The sequence below is a fragment of the Ranitomeya variabilis genome, chromosome 4 (assembly GCF_051348905.1).
Source record: "Ranitomeya variabilis isolate aRanVar5 chromosome 4, aRanVar5.hap1, whole genome shotgun sequence".
Lineage (NCBI taxonomy): Eukaryota > Metazoa > Chordata > Amphibia > Anura > Dendrobatidae > Ranitomeya > Ranitomeya variabilis.
This window is the reverse complement of record NC_135235.1, coordinates 26,795,517-26,807,784: the sequence shown is the minus strand read 5'-3', so window position 1 is coordinate 26,807,784 and position 12,268 is coordinate 26,795,517. Positions and strand designations below refer to the sequence as shown.

Below are 12,268 nucleotides of genomic sequence, written 5' to 3'. Positions count from 1 at the left end.
TGGGAACTTTTCAGAATATTTTCCCATGCTTGAGTTCATATGAGTTCATCCAGCAGAGGGCGCATCACCGCGACTTGAGGTAACTACAGTACATTCCCCTGCATTCCATTCATTCACCAAGTTTTACAGACAGGAGCACAGCTGCATTAGCAGAGCTCCTGGGTGTAAAATGATTTAACCCCTTCAGATGGATTTTCAGTGTGGGAGAAGACAGGTATGGAATATTGTTGTTTGTTTTTTTAACTTTATTTCAGGTGTCAAGGGTCTTCAGGTGGATTAAGAGTATAATAAAATATTAAAACAACATGTGTCTTTATTTCATTAAAATTCTTTTTAATAATGTGTGTGTGTTTTATTAACCATTTCGTAATATAGGATTAATAATGGATAGGTGTCATAATTGACGCCTCTCCATTATTAACCTGGCTTAATGTCACCTTACAATAGCAAGGTGACATTAACCCTTCATTACCCCATATCCCACCGCTACACGGGAGTGGGAAGAGAGTGGCCAAGTGCCAGAATAGGCGCATCTTTACAGATGTGCCTTTTCTGGGGCGGCTGGGGGCAGATGTTTTTAGCCGGGGGGGGGGTCCTATAACCATGGTCCCTCTCTAGGCTATTAATATCTGCCCTCAGTCACTGGCTTTACCACTCTGGCAGAGAAAATTGCGCGGGAGCCCACGCCAGTTTTTTCCACGATTTAACCCTTTAATTCAATAGCTAGAGCCCACAAATTTGACACCAAGACACTTCTTACATTAGTAAAGAGGAATATGTAATAAAAGAAGGGATATGAGATGGTTTACTGTATGTAAACCATGTCTCATATCCTGTCGGGTTTGTGAAGGACATAGGAAAAGCCGGCAATTGAACTACCGGATTTTCTGCTATCTAGCGCCGAATTAAATATATATATATATATATATATATATATATATATATATATATATATATATATATATATACATATATACACAGTGCCTACAAGTAGTATTCAAACCCCTGCAGATTTAGCAGGTTTACACATTTGGAATTAACTTGGCATTGTGACATTTGGACTGTAGATCAGCCTGGAAGTGTGAAATGCACTGCAGCAAAAAAGAATGTTATTTCTTTGTTTATTTTTTTTTTTTAATTGGGAAAAGTCTTTTCAGGGGGTCATTTATTATTCAACCCCTCAACCCACCAGAATTCTGTTTGGTTCCCCTAAAGTATTAAGAAGTAGTTCAGGCACAAAGAACAATGAGCTTCACATGTTTGGATTAATTATCTCTTTTTCCAGCCTTTTCTGACTATTTAAGACCCTCCCCAAACTTGTGAACAGCACTCAAACATGGTCAACATGGGAAAGACAAAGGAGCATTCCAAGGCCATCAGAGACAAGATCGTGGAGGGTCACAAGGCTGGCAAGGGGTACAAAACCCTTTCCAAGGAGTTGGGCCTACCTGTCTCCACTGTTGGGAGCATCAATCGGAAGTGGAAGGCTTATGGAACTACTGTTAGCCTTCCACGGCCTGGTCAGCCTTTGAAAGTTTCCTCCCGTGCCGAGGCCAGGCTTGTCCGAAGAGTCAAGGCTAACCCAAGGACAACAAGGAAGGAGCTCCGGGAAGATCTCATGGCAGTGGGGACATTGGTTTCAGTCAATACCATAAGTAACGTACTCCACCGCAATGGTCTCTGTTCCAGACGAGCCCGTAAGGTACCTTTACTTTCAAAGCGTCATGTCAAGGCTCGTCTACAGTTTGCTCATGATCACTTGGAGGACTCTGAGACTGACTGGTTCAAGGTTCTCTGGTCTGATGAGACCAAGATCGAGATCTTTGGTGCCAACCACACACGTGACGTTTGGAGACTGGATGGCACTGCATACGACCCCAAGAATACCATCCCTACAGTCAAGCATGGTGGTGGCAGCATCATGCTGTGCTGTTTCTCAGGCAAGGGGCCTGGCCATCTGGTCCGCATCCATGGGAAGATGGATAGCACGGCCTACCTGGAGATTTTGGCCAAGAACCTCCGCTCCTCCATCAAGGATCTTAAGATGGGTCGTCATTTCATCTTCCAACAAGACAACGACCCAAAGCACACAGCCAAGAAAACCAAGGCCTGGTTCAAGAGGCAAAAAATCAAGGTGTTGCAGTGGCCTAGTCAGTCTCCTGACCTTAACCCAATTGAAAACTTGTGGAAGGAGCTCAAGATTAAAGTCCACATGAGACACCCAAAGAACCTAGATAACTTGGAGAAGATCTGCATGGAGGAGTGGGCCAAGATAACTCCAGAGACCTGTGCCGGCCTGATCAGGTCTTATAAAAGACGATTATTAGCTGTAATTGCAAACAAAGGTTATTCCACAAAATATTAAACCTAGGGGTTGAATAATAATTGACCCACACTTTTATGTTTAAAATTTATAAAAATTTAACTGAGCAACAAAACTTTTTGGTTTGTAAGATTTATGCATCTGTTAATAAATCCTGCTCTTGTTTGAAGGCTCTAACTTATTTGCATCTTATTAAACCTGCTAAATCTGCAGGGGGTTGAATACTACTTTCTGGCACTGCATATATACCTATTTTATGTGTACACATTTATTCTACCTATTCTTTTCTATTCTGTCAGTGTGATTTTACTGTACACCGCATTGAATTACCGGCTTTTCTACAAAACACCGCTGCATATTTCTTGCAAGTCACACGCATGGTCCGTGTGTAATCCGTAATTTTCTCGCCCCCATAGACTTTCATTGGCAGATTTTTTGCGCAATACGCTGACAAACGCAGCATGCTGTGATTTTCTACGGCCGTACAAGACCGTATAATACGGATCCGTAAAATACGCCAGATGGGCCATAGAGAATCATTGTACCGTATGCAATCCGTATTTTCTGCGCCTCTCATACGTCCGTAAAACTCGCTAGGCCTAAGAGGTATCCCTGTTTGTGGGAGTTTCCCGAAAGTTCTGGGAGAGCAGGCATATAAGGCTGGTTTCACACTTGCGTTTTTATCTGCATGTGTTTTTTAAAAAAACGCATGTGTGAAAAAACGCATGTAAACGCGGTAAAACGCATGCGTTTTCAATGTTAAATATAGGGAAAAAAAACGCATGCGCTTTTTGTGCAAAAAACGCTGCAGACAAAAACGCAAGTGTGAAACCAGCCTAAGTGATATGGTCCTAAAGAAATACCCAGTTTTGGACTATGCCATATTGCATGTGATACATATATACAGTATATGATCTATTTACTGCATGTTCCATATGAATAAATCTGTAAATAAGTTGTTCTTCTGACTTTGCTTAAAAAAAAAAAAAAAAAAATGAAAATTCCAGATACAAGAAGTGGATGTTCCCTGGGGGATTCCACTTTGACTTTCTTCAGAAATGTACTTGTCATGTGCGTATTGACATTTAAATACTCAAGACAGCAAAAATAATGACAAAGTAGAGGAGATAGGAGCCATCACCCAAGACCAAAGCTGTATAATCCGATTCATTATAGTGAATACTATACTAATACTACAGTGAATAGAGATTTTGCACCCCCTAAACTGTGGCCCTTCAGCGCTTTGTCATCTCAGCCCCTGCTCAACTCTTGTCATGTCAGTCGTTGCAGAGCGCAGCAGGTGAGACGAGTGCTTCATAAGCTGCTGCGCTCTGCACAGGCAGCGACTGAGATGACAATGCTCGCTTCATTATACATTCTAATGAACAGGATACAATGCAGTGAAAATTAATTCAATATATTAATTAATATAGATTGTCCTAATTATGGACAGAGTCTATTTTGCTGACAAAAATAGTATACAAGTATGGTAATTGGCTTACTGGTAGTGGAGTCATCTCTGGTAATTATTGATAAAAAGCAGTTAATGAGTTGATTATATGCTACAGAAAAGAAGGTGAATATGTAGATTGTAGATGTCAGGTGAACCACATCTTCGTGCAATTTACGAGGGATCAAAAAGCTGAAAAAGCTGTTCCACCCAATGATTACAGCCGCTCTGCATGAAATGGCAATAGGTAAAACGGACCTGCCCAAGGTACTGTGCTCCACCCTCCACATTACTGTGACTGCTAACTTACTGGTCAATTATGGGGGTCACCAAGAGACGTTAGCTGGTGAAACCCCAGGCACACCCCAAGGGGCAGATAACCCACTGCCTTCTGAAATATACACTTGTGGGTAATAAACTCACATAAAACTGCTTTCTTCCATTTTGCACCTTGTGCTGGGGGACATCAACAAGACACACTGCTTGGCCTAAGTTTTTCGATAGCGGACTAGGGATTTGAAGTGATTAGTCGACATTGACATGTCGCACCACTTTATCCTCAGCCCCCTCGATAGGACAACCTAACAACTACCTAATTTTTGGACTAATGACTGCACTAAAGCAAAGTTGAGGTTCCACCACGAGATGAATACTGAAGTATAAGTAAACATTCACATAAAATTAAAATTTGACATGTGGATTTGCCCCATCTGAAGTTTGATGATCTCATACTTGAGGTTTGTGACCACTGAGTCTCAATAATAATTATGTAGCAGTCATAATTAGACATTGATGACACTATTGCTGTTAGTCGGTCATTGTTGGTATGATTTCAGCTTTGTTTGATGGTGTTTATGGTACTTTAAAGAGGACCCGTTACTTGCGATTAGATGTAATTTGTGTACCTGTTCTAAATGCCGCTGTTCTCCTGAATCCGACGCAGTTTTTCTTTTCTTCCTGCGCCTATCCGTTCCTGAGATATGGCTGCCTATCCCTTGTTTGTAAATCTAGTCTTGTTAACTAAAGGGGCGTGGTCCTCAGATAAGACGCCCACAAAGAAAACATGGCCACACCCTCTGAGCTAACGAGACAAAATTTACAAATCAGGAAACAAGGGCTATATCTCAGGAACGCAGAGGCGCAGAAACAAAAGAAAAATATCGCCAGATTCCGGAGAATATCCGCATTTACACCAGGTAACAAAAGTGCATATTTAAAGCAAGTGACATTTCCTCCTTAAAGTGGAAAAAAGGTCCTTTTTTCCTAGATACAGTGACTTGAACTACAAATGACATGCAATAATAACAAAAAATAGCATCAGGGTCCAGAACCTTCATTTAAACCTTCAACATAATCTACCACCATTAGTATAGCAGGTGTACTACATAGTGCAGGTACCAGACTTCTGCGTTATATACTTTAACCACCAGACATCGTGGTTCTGCATTTCACAGCCATCAGGGACCTGTAGTGCACAAGCCACCGAAAAACCTGGTTCTGCAATGTATATCCTGCAGCTGCCACAAATCAGGGTTCGCAAAATGTTTCTGAGCTGTACAATACGGTCTAAAGAGCAAGATGTGTAGGGTACTATCAATGGACTCCGGCCTATAATGTAAGGCTGGATATATATGGAGTATGGTGTATATAACCTCCATAGTCAGGTGTATGGGGGAATTTAGGCTACAGATTACCAGTGGGCCGCTCTTCGCATCCTATTATTCCTACCTGCCTTCCAAGAGCCATATTTTTTTCTGCGGTACAAGCTGAAGTTTTTCTCAGCCCTACTTGGGGGTTCATATGACTTTCTAATCTCTCTTTAATTTTTTTGGAGGACAAAGTGACCATAAAACAGCGATTTTGCCATTTTGATTTTTCTATTTCAGCGTTCACCGTATGGGATAAATATTAATATTTTATTACAGTTTCACATGCGGCAATACCAACTATGTTAGGTTTTCTTTTTTCTTTTTATTTTTTAGATTTTATTTACTTTTCCAAGAAAAGGGGGATGATATGAACTTTTAAAGTTTTTATTTTTTAATTATTTTAAAAATATTTTCATTTTTTTACATAGAAAAACTTAATAAAAACAATCGGATTTGAACTTTTGATCACTTGTACAATACCACCTTCTGTCACTACGCTGTGATGGAATAGAGAAGGCTGCAGCCGATCAATGGCTGCTGATTAGTTGTAGCGGTCATATGACATAATGTCACATGACCACGGGAAGATACAGTGCCAATATTGGAGATAAATATGGATTTTTTATTTTATTTTGCAGGTTGGTGCTATTAGGAAGAGGTGGTCCAGGAGTGGACAACCCCTTTAAGTGCTATTCGCTCCTCTCCAATGAGCTGGAAAGGACTTGCTTGTCTGTTTCCGTAACTCCTATAGACGTGTGCAGCCACTGCTCCACTCAATCTCTTTCAAGATGTCACCTGCCTGAAGCAGACTGGTGGTAAGAGAAGTCTGTGGTGGATAGGCCTCATTTATGAAAAATGATTAAAATGGTCTGTTGCCCATAGCAACCAATCAGCATGCAGGTTTCATTCTTGAAACTGCTTTAGTAAAATAAATGCTGCTCTGTGATTGGTTTCTATGGGTAACAGTTTTCTTCTCGACAGTCTTGAAAATTGAGGCCTACTGTCCGTGACGCCCATAGCAACCAATCACAGGGCACCTTTCATTTTTTCAGTTCATCGTTGTGTGGGGGGGCACTGTGGATCAATAATTGTGTGGGGAGCATATAGGCATCATTGTGTGGGCAGCACTGGGGGTGAAATCATTGTGTGGGGACACAATAGGGACATCGTTTTGAGGAGGCACCATGGGGGTATCATTGTATGATGGGCAGTGTGGGGGCAGAATTGTGTGGGAAGCACACTAGGGGCCATTATTGTGTTTGGACTACTGTGACTGTGGAGGTATCATTGTGTAGGTGGCACTGTGGAGGCATCTTTGTATGGGTTAAACTGTCGGCGAATCATTGTGTGAGAGGCACTGTAGAGGAATCATTGTATGGGGGAACTCTGGGAGTATCATTGTGTAGGGGGCATTGTGGCTGAATTATTGTGTGTGGAGACACCATGGTGTGGGGGGATACTGGACATTTCAATATGGGTAATGGAGGCTCTGTGGTGGCATCATGTTGGGTGCACAGCAGGGAGATCCTAGCATGTGTTATGGCCATCACACTGTGTGTATGGAGGCACTGTGGGCACACTGGTGTGTTGGGGGGCATCAATCAAGCATCATACTGTGCATGGAAAATCATCATGAAGCCGTAATACTGAATGGGGGCAATAAAAGTGGCATCAAACTGTCCAGTCTACAGTCTTCCATGTCGGAGTGTCCTCCTCCAGTCGTCATAGACGCCCGATAATCATGCACATCAGAATGCATATTCGCTCTGCCGGCACCATTATAGCCTATTTCCCCATCGGCGCATTCGTCCGATTCCCATTTTGCAGTGGGTGGGGGGTTCCAACGCAAGCTCCAATGGGACACGTGAACGTGTAGAAAAGCGCAATGTGAAAAGCACCCTAAAGGGGCTCCCAGAGGGGCACCACTTTTGGATTGGGCAGTGTAGTGATGTTGCCCTGGAAGGGAGGTATGGACACTACTGTCCTCTATGGGACCGATGGAGCCATAACTGGATTATCGCAGGCTGACCCAGAGATAACGATCGGTGTCATGGGTGGGCCATATGCCCCACAGTTCTGCATTTTTTTCTAGACTCCTCTTGATACTTTTTATCTGGCTCAGACTCAGGATAAAATGTCAGATAAGTAAAACAAAGGCCTCAATGTTCCATAGATTATATCTGTACAATCATGGTCAAAGGTGAAGACAACCAGCTGCACAACACTCACTGGCTTCATATGTCCTATAATGTAGCAGAGGTTCCGTGACAATGCTCAGGACTTACCGGCAGTCCCATGTAAACAGAGCTAGATGTGACTGTGAGTCCTGCAAAATGACACGCTCAGCTCTGCCACAGCCAATAATCTCAGCTCTGCTACATACATGTATGCAATGTAGACGAGTCCTGACGTTAGGTCTCGTATCTAGAAACCGCAGGGTAAACACACAAATGACATTGAAACGCTCTGATTTCCCTGTGATGTGGGATTCCGTCCTGTGCTGCCATTTGGGGGCTGTGATCATTCAGTTTCAATTGGCAGAATGCAATACAATACAGCATTTCTGACTATTGCATGGGACTGCAGGTCAAATTACTGGTTTATCTCAACTCTGCCCTGAAGAGGAAATAAATTCAGCTCTGCTGCAATCTCAGGGAACATAAGGTATGCAAATATCTGTTAGCGTTAGTCAGGCACGTGACATGGCCGCCGATCAGCAAACAGGCAGACGATTCGCTTTGTGGAACCAATCGGATTTTGCCGCTAAATCTAAGCTCTCGCTGCAGCCCCCTATATCTAAGCACTCGCTGCAGCCCCCTGTATCTAAGCACTCGCTGCAGCCCCCTATATCTATCTAAGCACTCACTGCAGCCCCCTATATCTATCTAAGCACTCGCTGCAGCCCCCTATATCTAATCTCTCGCTGCAGCCCCCTGTATCTAAGCTCTCGCTGCAGCCCCCTATATCTAAGCTCTCGCTGCAGCCCCTTATATCTATCTAAGCACTCACCGCAGCCCCCTATATCTAATCTCTCACTGCAGCCCCCTATATCTAAGCAGTCGCTGCAGCCCCCTGTATCTTAAGCTCTCGCTGCAGCCCCCTATATCTAAGCACTCGCTGCAGCCCCCTGTATCTAAGCACTCGCTGCAGCCCCCTATATCTATCTAAGCACTCACTGCAGCCCCCTATATCTATCTAAGCACTCGCTGCAGCCCCCTATATCTATCTAAGCACTCGCCGCAGCCCCCTATATCTAATCTCTCGCTGCAGCCCCCTGTATCTAAGCTCTCGCTGCAGCCCCCTATATCTAATCTCTCGCTGCAGCCCCCTGTATCTAAGCTCTCGCTGCAGCCCCTATATCTAAGCTCTCGCTGCAGCCCCTATATCTAAGCTCTCGCTGCAGCCCCCTATATCTAATCTCTCGCTGCAGCCCCCTGTATCTAAGCTCTCGCTGCAGCCCCTATATCTAAGCTCTCGCTGCAGCCCCTATATCTAAGCTCTCGCTGCAGCCCCCTATATCTAATCTCTCGCTGCAGCCCCCTGTATCTAAGCACTCGCTGCAGCCCCCTATATCTAATCTCTCGCTGCAGCCCCCTATATCTATCTAAGCACTCGCCGCAGCCCCTGTATCTAAGCACTCGCTGCAGCTCCCTATATCTATCTAAGCACTCGCCGCAGCCCCCTATATCTAAGCACTCGCTGCAGCCCCCTATATCTAATCTCTCGCTGCAGCCCCTGTATCTAAGCACTCGCTGCAGCTCCCTATATCTATCTAAGCACTCGCCGCAGTCCCCTATATCTAATCTCTCGCTGCAGCCCCCTATATCTACACTGTGTTCCAAGTTATTATGCAAATTGGATTTAGGTGTCAAAACGATTTAATTGTTTTGTTTTTTAAATAAACTCGTGGATGGTATTGTGTCTCAGGGCTCAATGGATCACTGAAATCAATCTTAAACACATGTGATAATTAGTTTTCCAGGTGATTCTAATTAAAGGAAAACTACTTAAAAATGATGTTCCACATTATTAAGCAGATCACAGTTTTCAAGTAACATGGGAAAGAAAAGGGATCTCTCTGCTGCCGAAAAGCATCAAATAGTGCAATGCCTTGGTCAAGGGATGAAAACATTAGATATTTCTTGAAAATTTAAGCGTGATGATCTTACTGTTAAGAGATTTGTGGCTGTATCTGAGCACAAATGTGTTTGTGCTGATAAAGGCATAATGAGGAAGGTTTCTGCCAGGCAAGTTCATCGGATAAAGAGAGCAGCTGCTAAAAAGCCATTACAAACCAGCAAACAGATATTTGAAGCCGCTGATGCCTCTGGAGTCCCTCGAACCTCAAGGTGTAGGATCCTTCAAAGGCTTGTTTTGGTTCATAAACCTACTATTTGGCCACCCCTAAACAGTGTTCACAAGCAGAAATGGTTGCAGTGGGCCCAGACATACATGAAGACTAATTTTCAAACAGTCTTGTTTACTGATGAGTGTCGAGCAACCGTGGATGGTCCAGATGGATGGAGTAGTGGATGGTTGGTGGATGGCCACCATGTTCCAACAAGGCTGCAACGTCAGCAAGGAGGTGGAGGAGTCATGTTTTGGGCCGGAATCATGGGGAAACAGCTGGTAGGACCCTTTAAAGTTCCTGGACATGTGAAAATGACCTCTGCAAAGTATATAGAGTTTCTGACTGACAACTTTCATCCATGGTATAAAAAGCAGAAATGTGCCTTCAGAAGCAAAATCATCTTCATGCTGACAATGCACCATCTCATGCTGCAAAGAAAACCTCTGAGTCATTGGCTGCTATGGGCATAAAAGGAGATAAACTCATGGTGCGGCCACCATCTTCCCCTGACCTCAACCCTATAGAGAACCTTTGGAGGATCAACAAGCAAAAGATCTATGAGGGTGGGAGGCAGTTCACATCAAAACAGCAGCTCTGGGAGGCTATTCTGACTTCACGCAAAGCAATACAAGCAGAAACTCTCCAAAAACTCACAAGTTCAATGGATGCAAGAATTGTGAAGGTGACAAATAGTTTTGGCGTTAAATAGCTTTTTTGTTCGGTGAATGTGACCTCCTAATGCTGCAAATTCCACAAATGAGCATTTTCAGTTCTTTAAAACAGATCAAATGTCTAGAAATTCTACTGTGCCTAATAATTTGGAACAGTGCATTGTGGGGTTTTATTCATTTTGGAGATTATACTGTTATCATTGGGAGGTTTCTTCAATAAAATTCGATGTATAATCTAACGGGTGATGACTTTTATTAGACTGACTGTCATTTGGACCGACCATTTAGGAAAATCAGAGAAAAATATCATTTGCATAATAATTTGGAACATAGTGTATCTAAGCACTCGCTGCAGCCCCCTATATCTAAGCTCTCGCTGCGGCCCCCTATATCTAAGCACTCGCTGCAGCCCCCTATATCTAAGCAATCGCTGTGGCCCCCTATATCTATGCTCTTGCTGCGGCCCCCTATATCTAAGCTCTCACTCCAGCCCCCTATATCTAATCTCTCGCTGCAGCCCCCTGTATCTAAGCTCTCGCTGCAGCCCCCTGTATCTAAGCTCTCGCTGCAGCCCCCTGTATCTAAGCTCTCGCTGCAGCCCTATATACAGTATATATATATCTATATATAACTCCAGCCACAGCCCGGTATACATGCTCCTATATATGTATATATAACTCCAGCCACAGCCCGGTGTCCTTTATTCCCCATCTGGACGGCGCTGTAGGACCACCGCTGGATCCACATGGACACCCTACACAGGGCCACCATAGACCTTGGTTCCCAGTTGTCCCCATGCCCAGGCACATGGCGGCACACACAGTGACAGACATCACCTGTCCCCTGTGATCAGTTCTTACCTGCGGAATATTCGACAAAACAATTCCCAGGAACAACAGAAGCTGGCGGTGCGGACACATCTCCATGATCCCAGATTTAAAGGGTCACATAGTCAGGAGTATCAGACACATGGACCTTCTCGACCCGGAGAATCCAGAGCTGCTGCCAATCACGACTCCGCAGACGCGTCCCACTATGAAAAACCCTAAAATAAAGGATAAGATCAGATGTCACTTCTGCACTTTCTGTGGGATCTCCAGGAATCCCGTCCTGTCGCCCCAATGTCAGCTTTACTTTCAATCTACTTTTAGTTTGGCAGAAACTTCCTGCTATTCCAGTAACACTGAGTCACAGCAGGGCGGATCAGGAAGGAATATAGGCTCTTCTTAAAGGAAAAGCGCATATTGTTCACTGCTGTCAGTGGGAGATCCAGAGGGGTGTAATATGCCTTTAATTACCAGTGAGGCATTACATAGAAGATCATCAATCCTTGCAGGACTTATCTGTAGATATGAGCTCACCTAGGAGCAGAGAAACTCTGAAATATAAAGATAAAGTAATAAGCAATAAAAAAAAGTCAGAGGAGGAGTTTAGGGTGTGTGCACACATTGAATTCTTCATTTTTGTTGCGTTTTTTTTTTTGTGCAGTTTCGTCACAAAATCTTTCCTAGTACCAGCAAAGAGAATGAGATTCCATGAAGACTCGTGAACACGTTTCTTATTATTTCCCAGCAGAGTTACTTCTGCAGTATGTTTATTCTTTTAGCCATTTTTGTTTCATATTTCACCCAATTAATGAGTGCAAAAATACCCATTAAAAGCGCATGTAAAAAAACGCAAACAAAATGCTCATATTCTATGCAGTATTTTTCCTGCCAACACATCAGAAATTGCAGCAGATGTTTGTTAAATGTCCACATTGTGAATATGCACCTACATATTGCACTTATATCAACATACATTAACAGAAATAAACACGTGAAA

The 12,268-nt window shown here is 43.4% G+C and overlaps 1 protein-coding gene across 1 annotated transcript in view; it reads right to left on the bottom strand.

Moving 5' to 3' along the window:
• LTBR (lymphotoxin beta receptor) overlaps window positions 1-11,598 on the bottom strand; it is a 43,227-nt gene extending 31,629 nt beyond the window's left edge. Inside the window, exon 1 of the mRNA XM_077258243.1 lies at window positions 11,305-11,598. Within this exon, the coding sequence (XP_077114358.1) occupies window positions 11,305-11,370 (66 nt within the window). The 5' untranslated portion in view covers window positions 11,371-11,598. The remainder of the gene's footprint in view (window positions 1-11,304) is intronic.
• Window positions 11,599-12,268: the final 670 nt, after the last annotated feature.